The sequence below is a fragment of the Carcharodon carcharias genome, chromosome 2 (genome assembly GCF_017639515.1).
Source record: "Carcharodon carcharias isolate sCarCar2 chromosome 2, sCarCar2.pri, whole genome shotgun sequence".
Classification (NCBI taxonomy): Eukaryota; Metazoa; Chordata; class Chondrichthyes; order Lamniformes; family Lamnidae; genus Carcharodon; species Carcharodon carcharias.
In genome coordinates, this window is record NC_054468.1 from 86333030 (window position 1) to 86360492 (window position 27463).

Below are 27463 nucleotides of genomic sequence, written 5' to 3' on the forward strand. Positions count from 1 at the left end.
GGCAGCTTTTCTTTCGGAAGGGGTCTGGTGACTTACCTCACCACAGCACCTATCCTGTTCTTGCAGCATTCCCTCAGTGCTGCACTGTGTTGATATTTGTTCTCAAGTCCTAAATGGGGATTGAACCCACCACCCTCTGTTGACTGATTTAATATTGACTTTACATTGTCTGGTATGTAAAGGAGGGCAGTTTGGCGACTGAGGGGGCTATAGGTTTCCATTTCCAAATGAGAGAAGGAATTAAGTCCTCTTGGGTTCTTTTCTTCCAAAGCAGCTTCTTGTTAATGGATGTCAAGGCCTTTGGAGAGGGTGCAGAAGAGACATACCAGAATATTGGGGATGAGGGACTCCAGTTATGTGGAGAGACGGCAGCTGGGCTTAGCCTTAGTACAGAGAAGGTTAAGAGCAGATTTGATAGAGGTGTTCAAAATCATGAGGTTTTAATAGAGCAAATAAGGAAAACTGTTTCCACTGATGGGGGGTTCGATATAGAGGACACAGATTTAAGGTAACTAGCAAAAGAACCAGAGAGGAAATTATGATTTTTTTTTCACGTAGTGAGTTGTGATGATTTGGAAGCAGATTTAATAGTAATTTTCAAAAGGGAATTGGATATATACTTGAAAAGGAGAATTTTCGGAGCTATGGGACAAGGTAGGGAGTGGGACTCATTGAGTTGTGCTGTCAAATTGCTGGCATAGGCAAGATGGCCTGAATGGCCTCCTTCCATGTTGTATGATTTGTAGACTAATCACAGGGTGGAATTTAATGATGGCCATGGAACAATTTACATTCAACCCTGCCTCACCCTCACCCGGCTCCTGGTGATCCGATTTCAACAAGAGGGAATACAGAATTGGCAAAAAAAAAGAACCAAAATGAATGAATTATTGTTTCATGCGAGATTTCTTTTCTCTCCCAGGGCGATGTTTTGTAATGACCTTAAAGAAAAACATGAAGAAAAGATAGTGATTAAGGGTGTCGATGCCGATACCATGCAGACGTTATTGGATTACACTTACACCAGCAAAGTCTACATCACCAGACAGAATGTCCAGCAGATCCTGGAGGCCGCCAGTCTCTTTCAGGTTAGCAACAACAAAACCTTCCACTACAGGGGCAGTTTCCATGGTCTGTTTTCATGCACAGGAACAGATGTGACATCATAAGGTGTTAAATCAGGGTTGGTGGGGTGGGGGGGGTGGTTTCTTGGTCAGGTCTTGGGGAACTTAGGGGAGTTGGGTGGTGGGAGGTGGTGGAAATTCCCAACGACAGTAGACTGGACTTTCACTTCCATATTAAAATGAAGATGGGGCTTTTAAGAAGGAAGATGTGCCAGATATTAAAGACAGTCTGTTCCTATGAAACCAAAGGGTTGCTAGGGATGGGACAGCTCAAAATTTCCTTTATAGGGCACAAATGCAACTTTATGTATTTCTGGACCCTTTATGTTACTTTTTTCCCATTGTCTTATTCTTCTTACTGCCACTGAAGCTTTCAATGAATCTTTGTTCCAGTTGTTTTAAATTATATAGTCTTTTGCCCTCAGCGAATTACTGCAACTAATGTTATTGAATTGTATATATTTTGCTATTGTGTATTGACAAAACTAATACAGCATACCATTTATATTGAATTTTGTATGAGAATTTCCTGTGGTGATTTGTTTAGAAGAGTGGATGCCAGAGGGATACCAGGTAGGCCAGGCTGCCCAAGAGGGGGCCAATGCCCTCCCTCTGCAACACACTCTGCGGACAGAGTTGGTAGACGCAAAGCTGCTGAAAGATCCTCTCCTCAAAGGGAGTTGTGACATCAGATCCCAGGTGATATCACTGAGATGTGCGAATGCCTGACTAACCGTTGTCATAAAAACAAAAAAACTGCGGATGCTGGAAATCCAAAACAAAAACAGAATTACCTGGAAAAACTCAGCAGGTCTGGCAGCATTGGCGGAGAAGAAAAGAGTTGACGTTTCGAGTCCTCATGACCCTTCGACTGAACTTGAGTTCGAGTCCAAGAAAGAGTTGAAATATAAGCTGGTTTAAGGTGTGTGTGTGGGGGGCGGAGAGATAGAGAGAGAGAGAGGTGGGGGTGGGGTGTTGTGTGGTTGTAGGGACAAACAAGCAGTGATAGAAGCAGATCATCAAAAGATGTCAACGACAGTAGTACAATAGAACACATAGGTGTTAAAGTTGGTGATATTATCTAAACGAATGTACTAATTAAGAATGGATGGTAGGGCACTCAAGGTATAGCTCTAGTGGGGGTTTTTTTTTTATATAATGGAAATAGGTGGGAAAAGAAAAATCTTTATAATTTATTGGAAAAAAAAAGGAAGGGGGAAACAGAAAGGGGATGGGGGAGGGAGCTCACGACCTAAAGTTGTTGAATTCAATATTCAGTCCGGAAGGCTGTAAAGTCCCTAGTCGGAAGATGAGGTGTTGTTCCTCCAGTTTACGTTGGGCTTCACTGGAACAATGCAGCAAGCCAAGGACAGACATGTGGGCAAGAGAGCAGGGTGGAGTGTTAAAATGGCAAGCGACAGGGAGGTTTGGGTCATTCTTGAGGACAGACCACAGGTGTTCTGCAAAGCGGTCGCCCAGTTTACGTTTGGTCTCTCCAATGTAGAGGAGACCACATTGGGAGCAACGAATGCAATTGAGTGCCCTACCATCCATTCTTAATTAGCACATTCGTTTAGATAATATCACCAACTTTAACTTTAACACCTATGTGTTCTATTGTACTATTGTCGTTGACATCTTTTGATGATCTGCTTCTATCACTGCTTGTTTGTCCCTACAACCACACCCCCCCCCACCCCTCTCTCTCTCTATCTCTCCGCCCCCAACACACACACCTTAAACCAGCTTATATTTCAACTCTTTCTTGGACTCGAACTCAAGTTCTGTCGAAGGGTCATGAGGACTCGAAACGTCAATTCTTTTCTTCTCCGCCGATGCTGCCAGACCTGCTGAGTTTTTCCAGGTAATTCTGTTTTTGTTTTTAACCGTTGTCATATATGGTTTTCCAGATGCACTCCATTAACAGCAGGCTGTGCCCTACCTCATATTATATGTAAGAAAGAAACACCCAAAGATAATCCATATCCTTAGTTGCAGTTGCCAAGATGCCTCCAACCAGCACCCGGAACACCTCCCTGGCACAGGGATAAGTCTTCAGAGAAGCTGAGCCAACAAAGAAGAGTTGCCAAGTTGTGTCTTTCACGTAAAATTTGCTGCAGCTACCATGCAACACAGTCCGTGGGCAGGTGCAGAAGCTGCATCTCTTCACAGGCTTGCTACCATGCTGACGGAGGTAGTATCGTGAGATGGTATAAGGGTCACCTTCCTTGCAGTGGAGCTCCTGTAGCACCACCTCAACATTAGCAGCTGTCAAACAGGAGCATGTCTGCTGGGTTGCTCCATCACTTGCTGACAGACATATACCTGCCTGTAGGGTTCCCTTCACTGGTTTATCGCCTGCTCCTCTAGCCTTGCTGATGAAGCATTGTGTGTTGTTGCAACCCCTTTCCAATAGTATCCTAAAGCTTTCTGACTTTTCTTGCCCACTTTTTATTAGCTCTTTCACTTAAGTTAGATAAAGCAATTTTTCTCCCCCATCATCTGTTTGAGTTTGCATAAGGTATTGTGAATAACTATGCAAATAGGATTTACATCAGAAAATGGAACATTGTTTGCACTTGATCTGTCAGGGGGAAACTTGCAGAATTTCTTAATCCTTAAGAACCAAATTATACCCATGGACTAAAGTCAACCGAACGTACCAGCAGATGTTCAACTTTCACTGAGCTGCAGTGGTCACTGCAGCAGCTTTAAAACAGCAGGAAATGTCTCTATACTAAGCCTACAAATCAGAGATACAAACTGGCTCATTTAGCTCAAATAATGAATAGCTAATTATAGAGTGCAACAGCTGATTATCATCAGCAAGTCTTTGGGCAGAGATGGATACCAATCGGGGGTGAGCTGGCGCAGACTGTTAGAGGGCCCGAATGTTGTTCTTGCTGAGTGACTAGGCAGCACAATGGTAATCCCCCAACTTCCCCCCGATCTCACAAAGGCAGTTATTGACACCAATGTCATGGCAAAATATCTGTTTACACATGATTGATTGCAGCACACTGAATCTTTGACACAGACTAAAGTTTTGCATCAAACCACAAAGTGTGCATCATCTTTCTGAATAATGTTTGATAAAACATATTATTACAGTGTGTACTAACATCTCAAGTTCTCTCCCCATATACTTTTAGTTACTCTGATTTGTTGTGAAACTGCTTTACAGTTTTAGCCACTTCTCATTCCTTTGAAATTGATGTTAGCTCCACTGAACAAGCTGGGCAGCTGGATTTCCAGCTCTATAGGGGCGTCAGCTTGTTTGTTATTTATCTGTTGTCTGTGCTTTGCAACTGTTATCCCCTGATGGTTTGAACTCAGACACATGTCCAGATTAGTCTGTAAACAGCAGGATAGTGTGGTTTTCACACCAGTGCACTTTGCTGTCTCGAAAGTAACTCTCTTACCCTGAAATCTACATAGAATCTACAGCACAGAATCAAGCCATTTGGTTCAACTGGCCTGTACCCATGTTCACTCTTCAGATGAGCCATCTCCCACTCACTGCTTCCTTCTGCCTCCATGTTGCCCCTTTATTCCCTTCTCCCTCATGTATGCATCTCCTTAAATGAATCATTATATCTGTTTTCACTATTCCATAGGATAGTGAGTTGCACATTCTCACTATTCTCTATGTAAAGAAACTCCACTTAAATTTCTTATTTGATCTGTTAGTGGCTATCTTATACTTCTGCCTCTTGGACACAGCTACAATAGTTTCTCAATGTCCACCCTATCTAAATTCTTAATAATTACAAAGAGCTGTCTGTTCTCTGGTGTCTTCTTTTAGGCTTCTCTTCTCCAGAAAAAAGAGCCCCAGCTTGCTCAATTTTTCCTGATAGTTTAATCAGTAACAGTTGTAAATCTTTTCTGTGCTTCAATAATCTTTTTGTAGTATGGAGACCAGAATGGCATACTCTAACCAAGATTCTACATAAATTTAACATTACCTCCCTCTTTATTCATCCTACTAAATGAACCACTGTTATATGTTGAATTTGTTTTATCATTTATCTATTCACTCTGCAAGCCTGTTTATGTCTTCCTGTGTTCTCATGCAGTCCTTAACTTTATTAGAGAATTTGGTGTCATCTACAAATTTTAGCACTAAGCCTCTGATTTTTGAGTTCATATCATTTACATATATAGTGAACAATAATGGCCTCAGCGTGTATTCTGCAGTACATCATTTTTCACTTTCTACCAGTCAGACAAACTACCCTTAACTCCTATTCTCTGTTTTATAGCCATCTTTCAATCCATTCTACTACCTGACCATTGACTCCATGCACCCTGACCTTTTGTCGTGTGCCTATTATGAGGTATCATATCAAAGGGATTCTAGAAGTCCAGTATACCACATCCACTGCATTGCCCTTATCTACTCTTTGTACTATTTCTTCAGACAATCCAATAAGACTTCCATAAAATCATTCTGAAAATATATACTCTCTGTCTCTAGATGTTTTATTTCATTTTTAGTGGTAGATATCTTTCCTAATGCTGACATTAAACCAACTGGTCAAAAGTTCTCTAAATTAGTTCCATCTCTCTTTTGAAGATAGAAATTAAATTTGCTAGTTTCCAGTCCTCAGGCACTATACCTTTTCCTATGGAGTTTTTAAACAGTACATGGATATTAATACTTTTGCTGTCTCTTGCCTAGTCTTTGATTATCTGCAGATACAGTTTATGTGGACTCAGGATTTATTTCCTCCTTATGTCTGTCTAGCAACTTCTTTTTTTCTATCTTAACTTTTCCAGTAATTCTCTTGACTTCCACTGTTGTCATTTCCTCTGTCAGAGTCTTCAGTGAAAACTGAGGCAAAGTATTTATTCAGCAATCCTGCCATTTCATATTGTCTCCCAGTGAGTTTATCTCGTCACCCTTTAGTGGTCCTATCCGTATATTGATTCTACTTTGGTTACCTACATGCTGGTATAATATCTTACTCTCTTTTTATATTTGCTGGGATATTTCTATTTCCTATTTCCTCTTCTTCTTTTTAACCTCTTTCTTATGATCATCATGTTCCCTTTGTTGTTTCTGTACATTGTGGATGTCCTTTTCTTTCTTTTGTTGTATGGTTGGGGTCTAGATGGGGGGTTTGGGAGATTGTCTATTCTCCCAAATTGTGCTGCTCGAGCCCTAGGTTCTCAAACCATTACTTTTTATTTACAGCAAGCATTTACAGATTTTGGACTCCGACGACTCCTCCTTCCAGGTCTGACTTCTCAGTCATGTGATCTGACATCATTATTACATAAGCATCATGTATTTCTTTACATTCTTTAGACTCATTTTTATCCTCACTTCTTTATTAATTTATGGCATTTTATCCTTGTCTATGGCTTGTTCTTATTTTCTAGTGAAAAATATTTATTCTAAACTCTACTATTTCTCCTTTAAATCTTACCCATTGTTGTTCTGCTTCTTTTTCAATTATTTTCCCCTAAGGTTCATTCTTATTCCCTCATTGTTGGCCTTTTCTAATTTATTATTTGGTTTTGTATTATTTGTACCTTTTGCAATCATGATCTGATTTAAACCTTTTATAGGTTATCACTCCTTCCTCGATTTTCTCCCAAACTTGCTTTTCATATTTCATATTTCTCCCATCACCAGACCTTGCAGTGCTTCCACCCTTGTTGGGTCATAAAGGAGTTTTTTTACACAATATCAAAACTCCACCCCCTTTTCCCCTTCCTGTAGCATTTTTTCTTGTTTATAATTTAGTTTGTGTGACATTTCAAGGCAAAGAAGGTTAATTGTGGGGAATACCGAGTAAAGATAGAAAGACCTGCATTTATATAGCACCTTTCACAACCACAGGACATCCCAAAGCACTTTACAGCCAGTGAAGTACTTTTAAAATGTAGTCACTCTTGTAACGCAGGAATTGCGACAGCCAATTTGAACACAGCAAACTCCACAAACAGCAATATGATAATGGCCAGATAATCCATTTTTATGGTTGATTGAGAGATACATATCGATCAAGATACCAGGGATAACTCTCCTGTTCTTCTTCAAAGTAGTGCCATGGGATCTTTTAGGTCCACCTGAGAAGGTAGACAAAGCCTTAGTTTAGCATCTGATCCAAAAGATGACAACTCTGACAGAGTGCTAACAATTGAGCCTACGCTCCTTCACATATTGTATCATACACTCAGAGGGCAGGCATAGCATAGGTTAGATACAGAATAAAACTCCTATACTATCCAGCAAATATTACTAGGTCATATACAGAATACATTAGCAACAGAATAAATCCCCACTACACTATTTCAAACATGCCCAATTCAGGTCAGTATGGGGAAATACAAAATAAATATTCCTCAACAGTGTCCTACCAAACATTCCCAGGACAGCTACAGTAAGAGTTTTGAGTAAAGCTCCCTCTACGCCACCATTTCCCTCTGGTGAGATGGCAAAGTAGTTGTAATGTCATTGGACTAGTAATCCAGAGGCCCAGCCTAATGCCCTAGGGACAAGGGTTCAAATCCCACCAGAGCAACTGGTGGAATTTAAATTTTATTGATAAAAAAAATCTGGAATACAAAGCTAGCCCTAGTAATGGTGACCATGAAACTATCATTGATTGTTGTAAAGACCCATCTGGTTCACTAATATCCTTTAGGGAAGGAAATCTGCCATCCATACCTAGGCTGACCTACATGTGACTCCAGACCCTCAGCAGTGTGGTTGACTGTTAATTGCCTTCTGAAATGTTCAGTTCAAGGACAATTAGGATGGGCAACAAAAGCTGGCCTTGCCAGCGACACCTACATCCCGTGAAAGAATTTTTAAAAAATGGTTTGATGAACAAGGTTCAGAGTTAACCTTGGACAAACACACTGATTACACTAATGCGATATTTTCTGTTTCATTTTCTGTGTAAAATTGCTCACTGGCGTAGATTTGCATTTGGCTCCCTGCCTGCTAGATATTGGATTGAGTCTGCTTGAATTTATTTCACATAGAACCTTTATTTCCAGCAGACGGAAGAGACTTTCAGCACATTAGCTTGGACTCCCAGAGGCCAGTGTCTCACTCACTGCATGATTAAACCTAGCATCCACTTTTCACATTGATTGCACTGTTCTCCAGGGAGTGCAACCAAAGAGCCCCACAGCAACCTGTAGCAGTGCAATTGGCAACTTCCTTTTGCTCTCCAAACACAGGGAATCATGGATCTTACAGCACAGGAGATTGTTCAGCCCATTGTGCCAATTTTCAGCAGTCTGCTGTAATCCCCTTTCCCTGTATCTTTATTATATTCTTCTTTTGCAAATATTTGTCCTATTCATTTTATCTGGTGCTGTAGCCTGTGGCTCAATGGCAACTTGTGGTAACATTTTCTATGTCTTAATAAATCCCTGTATAAAGATTTCACCCAACATATGCCTCACTCTAAACCCCTTTGATTGGTGCATTACTCGCAATCTCACAATACTTATACAAAAGCAAAGTATTGCAGATGCTGGATGTTGTAACATGCAGTTAAGGGATAGCAGCATGACATCACTAGAAGTGTGTCATGCGACCCTGTTTTAGTTTCACCTTTGCTTTTCAGCAGATCACGCACACACAACAAACAGCTCTGCTAATGATGTCTTCAAGCTTTCTTCCTTTGTATATATGTTCTCATACGCCTAGTGTAAATAAATGAACCCACAAAATGCTTATCCAATCCCTTATGAGTGATAGACATCTTTATATCATTTTAAAAACACAACACTAGAAATCTGAAATAAAAACAGAAAATATTGGAAATACTCAGCAGATCAGGCAACATCTGTGGAGTGAAAAACAGTTAATGTTTCAGGTTCTGATGAAAGGTCACAGACCTGAAGCATGAATTTTGTTTCTGTCCACAGATGCTGCCTGACCTGCTGAGTATTTCCAGTATTTTCTGTTTTTCTCTCACAATACTTATCCTCTCAGAACTTCATATTTTTGAAAGCTTGCTATTAGATCTCCCCTAACGTTCTCTGTTCCATTGAAATCACTCATGTCCATAACTACTACCTCTTACAACTGATATGGCTCTGCTGAATCTTCATTGAACATTCTCCAGGGTACAAATATTCTTCCTATAATGAGGAGGTCACAACAGCACAATGCATTTATGTAGTGACTTGCACATCCTCAGGATGCCCAAAAGTGCTTTACAGCTAATAAAGTAGTCACTGTTGTAACGCAGGGAGCTACAGTAGACGATGCATACACAGCAAGGTCCTACAAACAGCAATGAGATAACAACCAGATAATCTGTTTTAGTGATGTTGCTTGAGGAATAAATATGGGCCAGGACACTGAGGAGAAATGCCCTTCTACAAATAGTGCCATGGGATCTCTCCACTTGGGAGATCTGACAGAGCCTCAGTTTAATGTCTCATTGGAAAGATATAGCCAGTGACAGTGCAGCAGTCCCTCATTACTGCACAGAAGTAGCAGCCTTAAACCCATAACCTTCTAACCCAGATGCAGGATGGCTACATTGAGCCAAAGCTCAATCATTCAAATCATTTGAAGGGTAGTTACTGTTGTTTTATTGGTGTGCAGTGGCAAATTTTTACACATTAAGATCCCACTAACAGCAATGAAAGAAATGAGCAATTATAATTTTTGGTGATTTGAGAGACAACTACTTGCCAGGAAACTAGAGAACTCCCTATCTTTCATAAAAGTGATTTTTCATGGTCCTTGGAGAGGACAGGCTGAACCTTGGGTTAACGCCTTTTCCGAAAGATGGCATCTCCAACAGTGCAGCATTCCCTCTGTATTCAACTAAAATGTTAACCTAGATTTATTTGCTAAAGTTCTGGATTGAGGCTATGAACCCACAACCTTCTGGCTCAGAGACAATAGTGCCAGCAATGACCCAAGCTGACATATGAGAAGGGAAATCTATGCACATGTTAAAATAGGATTGCAGTCGGTTGATTAGCCTGTCAACACTCACTTTCCAAACACGGGCATTAAATTGGTGTTTCCTAAGTCCCAAGAATGATGTGCCTTGATGGTAAAGTGTTTTGGGACATAGTGAAAAGCGTTATATAAAAGCAGGGTCTTATTCCTTTTCAATGTATAGCCCGATGGTATGTATGTTGATGCTCTAACAAACAAGGCTCATTTAACTTTTGTGATCTCAGTGTAGGTTTGAGGTGGGGTGGGAGATAGAGGGGACATGTTAGGGCTGCTACAGTTGGCCTCAGTACCCTAGGAATAGCAAAAAACATCAGCGAGGATCTCTAGTGTTATATTTATATTTGTGTGGCTATCAGGATCAGGCTTGGCTGTGATGCAACCCATGGTCACCTAGTCTACAGACACTCAGAGTATGAACTCATAAGTGAAGAAAAAGTACTGGAGGGCTGTTAGTGAATGTGGGACAGAGCCCAGGGAGAGGCAGGAGGGATAGGGAGAGAGGGAGGCAGAAACAGAAAAGCTAAGGAGCCAGGGGGTGATTGTGGGGGGGTGGGTGGGGGTGCGGTGCAATTTGTGACTACTGACTGTTGGGAGGGTGTTGGTCACAGATCAGTATCTCTTAAAGAAGTCTCAATAGTCTTCTGCAGGTTAATTGTAAGTCTTTATTAACTACTAGAACTATTTACACAAATACAGTAAAGGGTACAGGCTAGGGGTTATCTCCATGCTTAGTCTTTACATGTCTCTGCTCAACACCACACGGACCCCCTGGGTTTGGATCATGTGCCTCTTACACCACTGTGCAGGTGGCACTTACTCAGTCCCACATTAATCCTACATGTTCCAGACCCTTATAGTACACTGACGGTGTGCCTGTTTCCTTGTTTGACAGTTCCTGCGGATGGTGGATGCCTGCGCCAGCTTCCTCATGAATGCATTGCACCCAGATAACTGTGTGGGGATCCTCAGGTTGGCTGACACACACTCCCTGGACAGCCTGAGGAGATGTGTCCAGAACTACATTATACAGAACTTCCCTCAGGTGCTGACACATGAGGAGTTGCTGGAGCTGCCAGCGGAGATTCTGTCTGATATCCTCAGAAGCGACGAGCTCTATGTCACGGACGAGGAGCAGGTGTTTGAGACGGTGACCCGGTGGGTGCGCTACCGAGAGCCTGAGAGGCGGCATCAGCTGGTCCAGGTCCTGAAGCATGTCCGCCTGCCCCTCTTGGACCCCTGGTTTTTTGTGGAACAAGTGGAAGGCAACGAACTTGTTCGGCAAAACCCTGACGTGTTCGATTTGTTGCAAGAAGCCAGGATGTACCATCTGTCAGGCAATGAGGTTAGCCTTTTTTCCATGATTTAGTCATTCTAATATTTTCTTTCAGATTTAGCTTGTGATGTGATGTGCAAATGGAACATAAAGAACTTGCATTTATATAGCACCTTTCACAACAACAGATGCCCCAAAGCATGTTACAGCCAATGACATGAAGTCACTGTTGTAATAGAGGGACGGGGAAGTTAATTTGTGCACAGCAGTGAGAAACTTAACCAGAAAATCTGTTTTAGTGATGGTTGAGTGATAAATATTGAACCAGGATAGTGGGGAAAATTCTTCAAGACAGTGTTCTGGAATCTTTTACGTCCACCTGAGAGGGTAGATGGGAACGTCAGTTTAATATCTAGACTGAAAGATGGCACCTCTGACAGTCTAGCACTCCCTCAGTACCACACTGAAGTGTCAGCCTGGATTATGTGTTGAAGCCTCTGGAGTGAGACTTGAACCCACAACATTCTGGTTCGGGGGTTTGAGCTGACAGTTGGATTCAGTCAGCTGCGGGGGTGGTGGGGGGTGGGGGGGGGGGAGTAAAAGTGAACTCTCTCGATGGTCCAACTGGTAAAGACACTGTGCAATATGCTGCTGAGGCATTCAGTACAGACAACCCCACTTCAATCTAAACTGATACCAGCTGAATAACAGGTGCAGCTTGAAAATGTGAGGAAAACTGGATTTTTCTAATTGCGTTCTGGTAAATTCCTCAGGAAAGTGCACATGTGCACATATCAGAATAGAAAAAAGATTGGGCCCGAAAGTGATTCCCTTCACAGTTGAGCTGCCTGGTGAAACATTTGCCAGCACAGTCCCTTTAACTGCCTTGAAGTTAATTCTAAATAGAGTCAGAGTCCCAAACCCTGTTAGTTCCCTCCATTATTTTAAACACTTTAATCTGATGACCCCTTGAGCAGCCTCATTCCAAAGTAATATAAAGAAAGTTTTGCAGTTTCATCAGTCCTTCAGTCCTCGGGGGGAATTCTTACAAACCTATGTTTCTGTGGAGAGTTATGAGGAATATTAAACCAAAAAACACAGCAGGCGCAGGCCCAATTCTTTAGTGCTCCCAGCAGGCGAAATGCTCTGCTGGAAGTTCAGATTCAAGAAACTACAAATTAACCTCCTACTGAGTCAATGTTGGAGTTTCAACAATAATTGAGACTTCCAAACCTGAGAATTGAAAGCGATATGGGAAGCAGGTGGGAAAATGGAGTTGAAGCCCAAGGTCAGCTATGATCATATTGGATCATGGAGTAGGCTCAACTCCTGCTCCTATTTCTTATGTTCTTCTGAAAGGATTTATACTACTTTGCTTTGATAAAACCTCCTGGATTCCATTAGATTTTCAAACACATTTTACTTTTGTGGGCTATAATCCACGTACCTAAACCCACAAATTCTGTTTATCCAGCACACATGACTTTCCCATTTCGACTGTATTTCCATCTTATATCCAATATGCGCTCCTGACACTTGCTTGACTCCCTCTGAACTGCTGCTTTTGCCTCTCTAGTTCTAAACTTATTTGTATCAGTCAGTTTCAGTTCCCTTGTCTCAAAATTTCTCTAACCTATTTTTTACATAACTATGATGAGCTCATTGTCATACTTTTCCATTATCCTTGAACTCACATTGCAACTGTAGAAATTCTCAAGATGCTCATCAATATGCTTTCTGCTCATGTCAAGCTATCTTAACTTAGTCATTTTCTGTGTACACCTCCTAACATCTGCAGAACCAAGTTATAAGGATCGCTGGTTAAGCAAAATGGGAAAGCTAGTTGGAACATACATGGTGTAGTCCACCTAGTTTCCGACAAATATTGCAGAAAGGTCCTGAGGCATACTTAGGACCTTTCTTTGCATATTTAAATTGGCCCAATGTGAGGGGCATCTAAAAACAATAAAGATCAATGAAGTGGCAGCCATGACACTGAGGCGTGTTGGGTACAGGACCTTGCACCCAGAAATTGATACATATTGCACCCATTTTACATCTTAAATCAGACATAACACATACCAACTTGCCCCCAAATATCTATGAGATAGAGGAAGAGAGACAGAGAGAGTTAGAAACTATAGGGAGCTATCAGGCAGGGAAAATACAACAAGTGGAAATGAGAGCTGAAAGGACATAATGGGTTGGTTATTTTTAGAAGCACAATGCAACAGCAAAATAATTATTACTTGAGTCTTCAGCTCCATTCCTATTTTTGGCTGTAAAAATTATTTGGTGTTGGAGAGTGTCATTAAGGGAGTTTATTCTATAAACATACCCAAGGATAGTTTATTTTTACTGAAACGTATATCACTACACTGTTTCTTCTGTCTCTTGGCAGCAACTTCACAGAGACGTTGAATTATGTTTCAGTGTGATCCCTGCCCAAAAAATGTTGCAAGTCATGGTGATCCTCAAGGCTTATATAGTCGTCTTGGCAGTATCAACATTTGTGGGTAAATCATAGAGCTCTTAGTTGTTGGGAGAGGGGTTATGAAGAGGCAGAGCAGAGCCAACAACACCGGGGGCAAATAAGTTTGGGCTTGATGCAGCACAGGATGCATGAGCTGCCACTGCCGGCAGGAGGCCTGCACAGGATGTGAGCTGTCCAGCTCAAAAGCAGCTGCTCAGGGACGAAACAAAGCTGTGGGACAACAATAGCTGCACCCTTGTGTTTAAATGAATGTCAGGACAGGTGCAAGATAGAACAGTTGCTCCTGTGGATGCTGGCCCTATTCCAGATTATATCCCCCCTCCCCCACATTGGGCTGTCCCTGATTCTTGCTCAAAAACACTTTGTTGACTAGACTCCATTATGTATCCCTGATAGCAATGGGACAATAAATATCTGGTTTCAGGGGTTTAACAGACGCTTTTCATCCTGTGCTATAGACTTTAAAGTATCCAAATTTGGCTAATTCAGTCTTGTGGTAAAAAAACCAAAAGGGCTTCAGAACCAGGAAAACCTCAAAATCAGAAAGGTCTCAAAACTCTGCAGCAAGGCCTCACACCAGCGAGGCCTCAAAACCCTGCAGCAAGGCCTCAAAACCTGCGAGGCCTCAAAACCAACAAAATCCCAAAACCAGAGAGGCCTCAAAACCAGCAAGGCCTCAAAAATGTCAGGATATTAAAACATCAAGGCCTAAATCAACAGGCCTTTAAATGAAACTCATAGCACCACCAATGTGGAGGAGCAGTCAATCCCAGAAATGAATGGTTAAATTTAAATTTGTAGATAATTAGAGTAGGAAGTCCTTCAATGCAGAGAGCGGGAATGACTCTGCAGCCAGACAAAGGGAGAGAGAGAAAATGACTCAAGACAGGAAGATATGGATAGGGTGGCCAGATTAAAATTTTCAAAATCAAAACCAGGGCACGTTGAAAAGCCTTGGGAGCACAGGGATCCATGGCAGGAGCCTGGGGGACAGGCAATTGAAGATGGAATATGTCCAGCCAGATTTGGCAACCCTATTAAGACATTGGTTCATTCTTGAATCTCACTGGTTGCCTAGCTATCTATCCCGGAACCGTGCTCCACTTGGGCCGTTACGCCTGTCAATCGCCCTCACACTCCCCCATCCCTCACCTCTTTGGAAGGACAATATGGCCTCTAATAAAAGCACTGAAAAGATACTTATCTTAAGAACAAGCCAGGTCTATCATTGCTCCCTATTAAATTGGATGGCAATGGAAGTACTGGGAGGACTTGAATTGCTCAGAGACCAAACTTGACTTGCTTTGATTAATCGTTATTCCTGGCACAGGTCGCAAGGCCACACAGAACACAACAGCGGACTCTGACTGACCAATCAGAATTGGGTATTCACCTTGTGGATTGAATGATGGTCGTCAGGTGTAGTTTGTGGGGGAGAAAAGGCAATATGAGAAATTTTTTTTGTTGCTGTTGGGGAAGATATAAGAGTTGAGGTGTAAATAAAGTTAACACAGCTGAAGATAGTGCCAGAGAATACATAAGTTTCACAATTAGAGCTGACCCATTGAGGACCAGTTTTAGAAAGAAATATCGCTCCTGGCTCTGGGTGCCAGTGAGAAGGATTTCTGTGCATGCGGGAGCATTCCAATGAAGCCATTTCATGGCTGCTGAGTGGGGCAACATTCCGATTCGCAGGGTGCAGCAGAGCACGAGAGGTTTTTTTGAGGTTTGCTGACAGTAAATGAAGGCGAGGGTGAAAGGGAGGGGAGAGCAAATGGAGAGAATAGACCCTGAGCAGAGGGACAATATTAAATGCAGACAGAAATCTCTGATATGGTTCATGTAAGAGGGAAAAGCTGCAAACGGGACATTTGAGCTATTTTAAGCAAATTATTGGGACACTGGAAAAACTGGGACATCTGAACACCATAGATATGGAGGCAGAGAGACTGCACTGAACTAAGTACCCTTTATAGCAGCTGAACAAAGGGGCCATGCAACAGCTTAAATTGTTAACCTCCAAACAATGTTTAAAAAAAGTTTTCCCCCAAGCTGGTCTCTGGTTCCCTCCCTAGACTCTGACAATAGGGGTGAATGGGCAACATTTCCTTTTTTTAAAGGAAGTGTCTCCAACACATCCTTTCCTAGTGGCAGGATGCACTGTCTGCAATACTGTGCCAGAGAAATATGTATGTTTACAAGTTTTGCATTTGTCTTGTATTAGCTTTGGCAGCATAGGTAACTACCTGCTCTCCCAACACCAACTTGGAATTATATAGCACCGATATCACAGTAAAATATCCTAAGGCACTTCACAGGATTGTTTTCAGACACAAAATTGTCACTGAATCAAAGGAGGAAAAATTAGGACAATTAGGACCGAAATAATAATTAATTAGATAGATATTAAGGAAGGGAGATAGTTAGAGAGGTGAAGAGGTTTAGGGAGCAAATTGCAGAGCTTAGGGCCCAGACTGCTACAGGCATGGCCTGCAAAGGTGGGACCAAGGAAGTGAGGAATCCACAGCAGGCCAACACTGGCAGAACACGGAGTTCTAAGAGGGTTGTAGGATTGTAGGAGATAACAGAGATAGGGTGGGGCGAGGCCATTGAGGGATTGGAAAGCAAGATTGAGAATTTTAAATATGAGGCATTGCTATATCAGGAGCCAACTGGTCAGTGAGCAGAGTGGTTACAAAGAAATGGGATTAATTGATTAACTCATTGTGAAAGCATCCCTAGATAGCAGCAATCATAATATGATTGAATTTTACATTCAGTTCGAGGGAGAGAAGAATGGTTCAGGACTACGTATTTTAAATTTAAATAGGGGCAATTATGAGGGCATGAAAGAAGTGTGAGCTAGACTGAACTGACAAATGAGATTAAGGGATAGGTCCATAGAGATGCAGTGGCAGATTTTTAAAGGGATATTTCAGAATACACAGAATAGAAACATTCCAATGAGAAAGACAACTTCCAAGGGGAGAACCCACCATCTATGGTTAACTAAAAAAGTTTAAGACAGCATCAAACTGAAAGAAAATGAATATAATTGTGCAAAGATAGGTGGCAGGTCAGAAGATTGGATAGAATATAAAGAACAGTGAAGAATGACAAAAAGATTAATGACGAGTACAAGAGAAAGCTAGCTGGAAATATAAAGCTGGATAGTAAGAGTTCCTATAGAAATTAAAATAAGAGAGGAGTTAACAAAGTGAACGTTGGTCCTTTAGAAATTAGTCTGGGGAATTACTAATGGAAGGCACGGAGATGGAAGATGAATTGAACAGGTATTTTGCATCAGTCTTCACTATAGAGGATACGAGTAAAATCCCAGAAATAGCTGTAAATCAGGAAATGGAAGGAAGGGAGAAACTCAGGATAATTACAATCACCAGGGAAGTGGTATTGAACAAATTATTGGAGCTGTGGGCTGACAAATCCTGACGAGGTCCTGATGGCCTTCATCCTAGGGTCTTGAAAGCAGTGGCTAGTGAGATAGTTGATGCACTGGTTTTAATTTTCCAAAATTCCCTAGATTCGGGGAAGGTACCATTAGATTGGAAAAAGCAAATGTAACTCCTTTATTCGAAAAGGGAGGGAGACAGAAAGCAGGAAACTACAGGCCATGTAGCTTAACATCTGTTTTAGGGAAAATGTTAGAAGCTATTATTAAAGATGTTATAACAGGGCACTTAGAAAAGTTTAAGGCAATCAGGCAGAATCAACATGGTTTTGTGAAAGGGAAATAACGTTGATCAATTTATCGGAGTTCTTTGAAGAAATCACATGTGCTGTGGATAAAGGGGAACTGGTGGATGTACTGTACTTAGATTTCCAGAAGGCATTTGATAAGGTGCCACATCAAAGGTTATTGCAGAAAATAAACGTTCATAGAGTAGGGGGTAATATCTTAGCATGGATTGAAGACTGGCTAGCTAACAGAAAACAGCGGTATCCATAAATGGGTCTTTCTCTGAATGGCGGGACGTGCCAAGTGGTGTGCCACAGGGATTAGTACTGGAGCCTCAACTTTTTACAATTTATATAAATGACTTGGATGTAGGAAAGTAAGTTTTGAGGAGGACATAAGGAGACTACAAAGAGACATAAGTAGGTTAAGTGAGTGGGCAAAGATCTGGCAAATAGAGTTTTATGTGGGCAAATGTGAAATTGTGCATATTGGTAGGAGGAATAAAAATGAATATTATCTGAATGGTGAGAGATTGCAGAGCTCTGAGATTCAGATGGATCTGGGTGTCCTGGTGCATGAATCACAAAACGCTAGCATGCAGGTACAGCAAGTAATGAGGAAATCTAATAGAATGTTATCATTTATTGTGAAGAAATTGAGTACAAAAGTAGGGAGGTTATGCTTCAGTTGTAAAGGGCACTGGTGAGACCATATCTGGAGTACTTTGTATAGTATTGGTCTCCTTATTTAAAGAAATATGTAAATGTGTTAGAAGCAGTTCAGAGAAAGTTTACTGGGCTAATTTTTAAAAAAATTGTTTATGGGATTTTGGTGTTGCTGGTCAAGGCCAGCATTTGTTGCCCATCCCTAATTGCCACACAATTGCAGAGGGCAGCTAAGAGTTAACCACATTGCTGTGGATCTGGAGTCACATGTAGGCCAGACCAGGTAAGGATGGCAGATTTCCTTCTCCTAAAGTACATTGGTGAACCAGATTGGTTTTTACAACAATCGATAATGGCTTCATGGTCATCATGACTGAGATTAGCTTTTCAATTCCAGATTATTACTCCAATTTAAATTCCACCAGCTGCCATGGTGGGATTTGAACCCTTGTCCCCAGAGCATTAGCCTGAGCTTCTGGATTACTGATCCAGAGACATTACCATTACTATTACTCTACCTTCCCCCCAGGAATCTGTCTTATGAGGAAAGGTTGGACAGGTTATTCTTGTATCCGCCGGAGTTTGGAAGAGTAAGAAGTGACTGGAACAAATCCTGTAAGATCCTGAGGGGTCTTGACAGAAAATGGATGTAGAAAGGATGTTTCCTCTTGAGGGAGAATCTAGAACTAGGAGTCAAGATTTAAAAATAAGGAGTCACTCATTTAAGACACAGATGAGGAGAATTTTTTTCTAAGAGTCGTGAGCCTTTGGAGCACTTCCTCAAAAGGCAGTGGAAGCAGAGACTTTGGATATTTTTAAAGCAGAGCTAGATAGATTTTTGACTAATAAGGGGGGTGAAGGGGGTGAAAGGTTATCGGGGTAGGCGGGAGATTACAATCAGATCAGACATGATCTTATTGAATGGCAGAGTGGGTTTGAAGGGCCGAGTGGCCTACTCCTGCTCCTAGTTTGTATGTAGTTGTGACAGATGAGAGGATTTAGTGTGAGTTAGGATATGGCCAATAGCTTTGGATGAGCTGAAGCTTACAGAAGCTTCAAGGTGTGAGGCTGGCCCGCCGAACACTGGAATGGTCAAGTCTGGAGGCGACAACGGGTTTCAGAAGCAGCTCAGTTGAGGCGGGGCAGAGAAGGGTGAAATTAGGGAGGTGGAAGTAGATGATCTTGGTGGTTTGAGTGTAAAAACATGATAATTTTCCTCAGTAAGAGATGGCTTTGGTAACTTCAGCAGGCAGCAGCCACAGAGATTCACACAGTTTGGTGTGACATTCAACTTCTTCTGGCAGGATCCTTTCATATCAAATATTAAAAATGCATTGGCACCACCAACAACAGAATTTACTGGTTTCTTGCCCCACAATTTTCTAACTAGCCTGTCTCACAGGCGTTGACTCTCGCTGAGATCCAATCAATGGGTGGCAATCACTCTCAACCAACTCAGAGTGAACTATTCAACATGAGGGCATTACAGCCAGCTCTGTTATTCCTCTTCCCAGGGATACTGAGAAAGAACAAAAACTTGCTTTTCACAACCTCAGGATGTCCCAAAGTGCTTTACAGCTAATGACATACTTTTCATGAAGTGTCTTTGCGATTCTAATGTAGGAATCATGGAAGCCACCTTGTGCACAGCAAGCTCTCACAAACAGCAATGTGATAATGAGCAAATAATCTGTTATTGTGATGTTGATTTATATTGGCCAGGACCCTGGGAAGGACTAAAATAAAAGCAAAATGCTGCAGATGTGAGAAATCTGAAATAAAAACAAAGTGCTGGAAGTGCCCAGCAGGTCTGGCAGCATCTGTGGACAGAGAAACCTTTTGAGTTGACTGTGACACTTCTTCCGTTCGGAAGAAGTCATTTTCAACTCAAAAGGTTAACACTGTTTCTCTCTCCAGAGATGCTGCCAGGTCTGCTGAGCAATTCTAGCACTTTCTGTTTTTATTCCACCAGGGATAACTCCCCTGATCTTCTTCAAAGTAACATCATCAGATTGTTAATGTCTATCTGAGAAGGCAGACAGGCCTCAGCTTAACATCTCATCCAGAAGACGGCACCTCTAACAGTGCAGCACTCCCTCAAAATGGTACTGCAGTGTCAGCCTAGCTTAAGTACTTAAGCTTCTGGAACATGAACTCACACCCTTTTGACTCAGAGGCAAAAAGTGCTCACCACTGAGCCATGGCTGACACCATCCTGGTGCCAATACTGAGGCTACAGTGGAGATTAGCCCAAGGGTTGATCCTGAAATCTTTGTATGAAAGAGAGTAAAGTTTCTGATTTTGAATGTGTTTCAGGATAATTCAAGAGTGAATGAAGAACGGAATAACTCTGTTTTTGCACTCACCCCTTTCTTTCTTTGGTGCAGATTATTTCGGAGAGGACAAAGCCCCGGATGCAGGAGTTCCAGTCAGAAGTCTTCATGATAATAGGCGGCTGCACCAAGGATGAGAAGTTTGTGTCGGAGGTGACCTGTTTAGACCCTCTCCGGCGAAGTCGCCTGGAAGTGGCCAAACTGCCTATCACAGAGCTGGAGTTAGAGAGTGAGAACAAGAAGTGGGTGGAGTTCGCATGCATCACATTCCGTAATGAGGTTTACATCTCAGGTGAGCTGTGAGTTTAGAACCGTCTGTCCCACCATCCACAGCAATAGTACTTTCTGCTTATTTATTTTTGCACTCACCTAGGTGACCCCTGGGGGATGGTTGTTTTCCAATTCAGACAGCCAGAATCAGCAATAAACCTCAGCACAGTTCAGTGATGGAACAGTTTAGAAGGAGCTCCACTTTGTATCTAAGCTGTACTTGCCCTGTGAGTCTTTGATGGAACAGTGCAGAGGGAGATTTACCCTGTATCTAACCCATGCTGTACCTTCCCCACTACTCTGCAAACCTTCATCCCAAAGAACAGGAAATTCAGAAGAAAAAATAACGGTACATGTCTGATTCCTGGTTTTGGTAGCTCAGTAAACAATTGTTCAACTAACTTCTAAAAATAAACCCAATGGCAGTTCTGCATAAATGGGTCCACTGCCAGGCTGCTTTCTAGAGAGTTCAGAGATAACATTGGAGTCAGCATTCCAAGAGGAAATGGAAATATAAACAGGAAATATGGCAGGAGATTATGGGGATGCTCACATTAATGAATCAAAGCTGCACTATTCTGCCGACACAGTCTCCTCTGTAGTGCTGTCACACCCCATTCATTTCCAGAGTTCTTTCCTTTTCCTTCCTTCCGGCTTTCTCCTCTTATCACCTGGGGTACACAAGAACAGGAATTCAGCCTCTTAATGCCGCTCTGCCATTTAACAACAACTTGTATTTACATAGCATCTTTAATGAGGTACAAGTTGCAGGGCCCTTTACAGGCTGTTTCGCAAACAAAGTTTGACGCCGAGCCACATAATGACAGATGACCAGAAGCTTGGGTGAAGATGCAAGGTTTAAGGAGAGTCTGAAAGCAGGAAAATGAGGTAGAGGGGCAGTGAAGTTTAGGGAGGGAATTTCAGAACTTAGAGCCTGGGCAACTGGAGGCATGACCACCAATGGTGGAACGATTTAAATCAGGGATGCGCAAAAGACAAAAGTTGGAGGTGCACAGAGCGCTTGGAGGGTTGTAGGACTGGAGGAAATTATAGAAACCTGGGATGGTCCTGAACACAAGGACAAGAATTTTAAAAGTGAGGCTTAAATGGAAGCCAAAGGTTGGCAAGTACAGGGGTAATTAGTGAACAAGATTTGGGGCGACCTCAGACACAGATGGCAAATTTTAGGTGGCCTTTAATTTATGCAGGGCAGAAAATGGGAGGCAGATCAGGGACGTGTTAGAATAGTCACATCAAAAGTTAACAAGGGCATGGATGAGGGTGTCAACAGTAGATGAGTTGAGGCAGGAGCAATGTTACAGAGTTGGAAGTGGGTGGTCTTCGTGATGGCGTGGATATGTGATTGGTAGCTCATCTTAGGGTTAGCTATGACACTGTGGTTGTGAACAGATGGCTTAGCTTCAGACAGTTGCCAATCTGATCATGGATGATCTGTACTTCACCCTCATTCACCTACTTTTGATACCCTTTCTTAACAAAAATCTATTGTTCTTAGTTTTGAAAGTCTAAATTGTTTCAGCATTGGAGAGAGTTCCAGATTTCCACTATCCTTTGTGTGAAGAAATGCTGCCTGATTTTGTTTCCAAATGGCTTAGATCTAATTTGAAGATTATGTTCCCTTGTTCTGGATCCCCCCCACCAGAAGAAATTGGGCTCGATTTTAACAGTGTGCAATTGGGTGGATTTTGAGTGGGTTAAAATGCGGCCCACAGCTTCTCTCTACCTATTCTATCAAACCCTTTCCTCATTTTGTACACCTCGATTAGTTCTCTTTCTCATGTGAAGGGAGTACACGTCTATGCAGCCTATCATAGAATCATGGAATAATGGAACACAGAAGGAAGCCATTCAGCCTAATATGCCTGTGCCAGCTCTTTGATTGAATCACCTAGTTAATCCCTCTATTTTTCCCATAGTCCTGCAAATTCTTCCCCTTTACGTATTTATCCAATTCTCCTTCATTAGCCATAGGCTTCTTGATCTGAATCAGAAGGTCGTGAGTCCAAGTTCCATACCAGAAACTCGAGCACATAAATATAGGCTGACAGTCCAGCTCAGTATTGAGAGAGTGCTGTGTAAAGAAAATTCCCTTCTGGTTGCGCTTGGTTCATTTGTCAATCACCTTAAATATGTACCCTCTGATTGCTGCCCCTTTGGCCATTGGAGCAGTTTTTCCTTATTTACTCCATCAAAATCCTTCAAGATTTTGAACACTTCATTTAAATCTCCCCTTAACATTCTCTGCTCGAAGGAGAACAAACCCAGTTTCTCTAGTCTCTCCGCATAACTGAAATCTCTCATCCCTGGCATCATTCTAGTAAGTCTCCCTTGCACTGTCTCCAATGCCTTCACACCCTTCCTAAAGGGTGCTGCACAGAGTTTGCCACAATACTCCAGCTGGGACTGAACCAGTGATTTATTAGGCTTTACCAGAATTTCCTTGCTTTTATACTCTGCCTCTCTTCATAAAGATACAGATGGAGTATTCTTTTTCTTCAGCTTTCTCAACTTGTCCTGCCACCTTCAAAGATTTAAGTGTGTACACTCCTAGATGTGCTGTTCCTGCATCCCTTTTATGATAGGTACCATATCTTGTGCTTCCTCATTCTTCCCACCAGAATGCACCACTTCACAATTCTCTGCATTAAATTTCATCTGCTGCGTATGTGCTCATTTCATCAGTCTGCCCATGTCCTCCTGAAGTTTGTCCTCACATCTCTAAGCCCCAGTATCATTCTGCTGAATCTGCACTGCACCCCCTCCAAAACCTTTCCTAGGACTCTGCCATTCAGTGAGATCATGGCTGATCTGATAATCCTCAACTCCACTTTCTTGCTTTTTCCCCATAGCCCTTAACTCCCTTACTGAATAAAAATCTGTCTATCTCAACCTTGAGATAGACGCAAGGATTTAAAGGGGCCTCACATCTGCTAACATTCAGTCAGAGCTCCATGGCAGCCATTGTTGCTGCAAAGGTTGTGACCCTCAGTTTGGGAAGCCCTGTTTTACTTACTTGTTTACTCTGATTCCCAATTCCTTATGCTCCTCCATAACTCCTAGTTACTCACCAGGGTCCAATTCAATGCACACTGTCTCCAGTACCTCACCTAAGTGACTATTCTTCAAGCCTGAGTAGAGTCAGTTTGTGTCAGCTTAACTTCTTGATTGTTGGGCGGTGGAAGGGGGGGCTGAAGTTGTGTTGGGGGAGAAGGCATCTTTGTTGAGCCCCAATCTGCAACCCGTACACTTTCTATTGGGTCAGTAAAACATTGACTGATTTTCTTGTCCAGGTATGCTGAGCCCACTCATATCACTTCAACTGTTACTTGAGGTACCATTCAGCACAGACTAGGGATCAAACCTGTAACCTTTCTTGCCTGTATTGTTTGGTATTACACTCGCCAGGTTTTTACCTTTATAATTGTCCCACAAAGTGGGTGATGCATTATGCACTATGATGGTAGACTGTTGAAGGAACCTTATATTTCTGTGTGCAAGTGGCTGCCCAGTTTATCTTCAAGAAATGAAGTGTATTTTTCAGGCATGAGGTCCCAGGTTCAAGATCTGCTATTGCCCGGAGAAATTGTCTTGGGAAAAGTTCAAGATTTATGCGTCTGCAAGATTAAAGTTTGTCTTTCTGTTGGACCTTCCAGGTGGTAAAGAAACACAGCATGAGGTGTGGAAGTACAATGCCTCCTTAAATAAATGGATTCAGGTTGAATATTTAAACACCGGACGGTGGCGGCACAAGATGGCAGTTCTGAGTGGCAAGGTGTATGCAGTGGGAGGTTTTGATGGCATTACACGCCTCAACAGTGTGGAAGCATACGACTCCTTTCATAACAGCTGGTCAGAGGTATCTATCCAACTGAACATCTGTCGTATTGTCTATGTTAATGCCAATCTATAGTAAATCAAGATTTTTCTTTTGCACATTGTGCACTTTCTGTACATTTCACACTTTATTTCCCATGTCACAATTTTTCTGTAGTGCTACTTCTGTCATGCCTGGGAGTCACATCTCTTGGATAGTGGGTTTCACAATCACAAAACATACCAAGGCGCTTCACAGTCAATGAAATATCTCATAAAGTATAGGCACTGTCGTAATGTAGGGAGCCATGGCAATCAAATTGTGCACAGCCAGGTCTTTCAGAGAGGGCAGACAGGGCCTCAGTTTAACATCGCATTCAAAAGAAGTCACCTCTGACAAAGCAACACTCAAGTATTAACTGAGGTTTTGTACACAAGTCTCCGGAGTGAGGAATTGATGCCACAGCCTTTAAACTTGGAGATCAGAATGCAACCAACTGAATTCCAACTGTCACCGAAAATGAAATGAAAATTTTATAGTTAATATATAATGCTAACCAGTTTCTTGAACAAAATAAGTAAATTGTTCCAATCTATATGATGTTACTATGTTGCAGTTAACCTTTACAGAGAAAAAAGCCTTTACAGAGAAAAAATTTGCATTTACATAGTGCCTTTTGTGATCTCAGGACATCCCAAAGCACTTTACAGCTAATGACGTACATTTGAAGTGTAGTTACTGTTGTAATGCACGGCAGGATCCCACAAACGGCAATGAAATAAATGATCAGATAATTAGATCTTTTTTTGGATGTTGGTGGAGGGAGAAATATTGGTCGGGACACTAAGAACAGATCTCCTGCATTTCTTCAAATATTACCATGGGAACCTATATCCAAGAGGGCAGGTGGGGCTTGGTTTAATGTCTCATCCAAAAGACTGCACCAGCAGCAGTGCAGCACTCGCTCAGTACTGCACTGGAATGTTAGCCTGGATTATGTACTCAAGACCCTTGACTATGACTTGAACCAACCATTTTCTGAACCAGGAAATGGGAATAAGTCACTTAGCTCAAATAAACCCAACTCTTTTCAAAGATCAATCTCACCTACTCGCCTTCTCACTGTATAAGAGAAGAAAATCTAGACCAGGAGAATGCTTATTTTTTGAATGAGTGAGCAACAATTCTGGCCCACCTCTACGCTGTACAAGCAATGCTCTTCAGGCTAGTCACCCATCTTCCACCACCCGCCCCTCAAAACTGAGCTCATCCATACCTCTGCTGCCCGTATTCTAACTCACTCCAAGTTCCATTCACTTGTCACTCCCTACACTTGCATTGGTTCCTTGTCTGGCAATGCCTTGATCTTAAAATTCACAAACTTGTTTTCAATTGTTCTGCAATCTTGTCCTTTCTCTGTGATCTCCTCCAAGTCAAGACCAGGAGCAATAGAAGCAGGGGGAAGCTAGATGGCCCTTTGAACCTGCTCCACTGTTCAATAAGATCATGCCTGAACTTTTACACCAACTCCACTTGCCCACCCCAAACCCATATCCCTTGGCTTCCTTAGTGCCCAAAACTCTATTGATTTCAGTCTTGAACAACTCAACAACCACAGCCCTTTGGGGTAGAGAATTCCAAAGACCAACTTACTGAAAGAAGTTCCTCCTTGTCTCAGTCCTAAGTGGCTGACCCTTATCTAGGAGTTATGATCTCTGTGGTCCTCCAGCTCTGGCCGTGTGCATCCCCAATTCCTTCACTTTACTATTGGTAGCTGTGCCTTTAGCTGCCTAGGCTATAAACTCCTCTGCAATTCCATCACCAAACCTCTTTGTCTCTCCCTTTTCCTCTAAGATGCTACTTAAAGCCTACCTATCTAGCTCTTTGACTAAGCATTTTGTCACCGCTTCTTTGTTCCCTTCTCGTTGTAAATTTTGTGTCTGATTATTCCCCGGTGAAGCTAATAGTTAAAGATGAAAATTGTTGTAGGTGAAAATATTCTCAAACTTGGGGAGTATTTAAACCCTGGGTGGAAACCTATGTGCCCTTGCCTGTGGTGAGTTTGGTGGCAGAGGGAGATAGGCATTTAATCAGATGATCATTCCCCCTCCTGCTGCCAATTGAAGCTCTTAAGGGGGAAATTAATGCCCACTTCAGAACCTTATCCAATGTTGCTGGCATTACTCAGTGGTGTGTGGGGGTGTGGGGGGTGGGGAGATGGGGCTCACCATGTTGGGACCATGTTAAGCAAACGCTTGTACTTTTGCTTGTGGGCACATGGGGGTGTTTTCATTCAAAGGTGCTCAGTGTTTGATCGAGGGACCCGGCATTGGGAAGGGGGGAGGGGTGCTGAGAACCACAATGCTGCTATTACTGCTGACCCCATCTCTGAAACTTCCCTCCCCTCAACAATCACCTGTGCCTGGGTCCCTTCTCAATCCGAGGCTGGGTGTAGTATTGGCAGCAGCTCTATCCCTGTAAAGACCTATAACTTTTTTTAAAAAAAGCTTCAAACTTCCATTTGATAGCTGGAAGAATGACATGACAAGAATTAATGTTTTAAAACTTTTACTATAACAAATGACTAAAAGCGCTGAACACTATTTTGAGCACTGCTGGAAAAAGAAGCATGATGGCGAAGTTTTTCATCTTGCACTCATTCGGACAGATGTAAGATGTATGAATACCAAATTTCAAAGGGAAGACCAATTCATGCTTCATGAGAAAAGGGTGCTGATTGGTCGGCAAATGGACTCTGATTAGCTGTTTCCCCCATGCTTTTGTTTAACTGAAAAGGAGCAATGCTTGGACATGTTCTTTCT

The 27463-nt window shown here is 42.2% G+C and overlaps 1 protein-coding gene and 1 long non-coding RNA gene across 2 annotated transcripts in view; one reads left to right on the forward strand and one right to left on the reverse strand.

Moving 5' to 3' along the window:
• The window catches only part of klhl6 (kelch-like family member 6), a 62503-nt gene that overhangs the window by 9912 nt on the left and 25128 nt on the right, over nucleotides 1–27463 (forward strand). Inside the window, exons 2-5 of the mRNA XM_041181314.1 lie at nucleotides 923–1088; nucleotides 10967–11416; nucleotides 20591–20828; nucleotides 24481–24683. Coding sequence (XP_041037248.1) covers nucleotides 923–1088; nucleotides 10967–11416; nucleotides 20591–20828; nucleotides 24481–24683 — 1057 coding nt within the window. The remainder of the gene's footprint in view (nucleotides 1–922; nucleotides 1089–10966; nucleotides 11417–20590; nucleotides 20829–24480; nucleotides 24684–27463) is intronic.
• LOC121274145 overlaps nucleotides 7088–27463 on the reverse strand; it is a 44641-nt gene continuing 24265 nt past the window's right edge. The window contains exons 3-4 of the long non-coding RNA XR_005942176.1: nucleotides 21360–21477; nucleotides 7088–7202 (exon numbers count right to left, since the gene is read on the reverse strand). This is a non-coding gene — a long non-coding RNA (uncharacterized LOC121274145). The remainder of the gene's footprint in view (nucleotides 7203–21359; nucleotides 21478–27463) is intronic.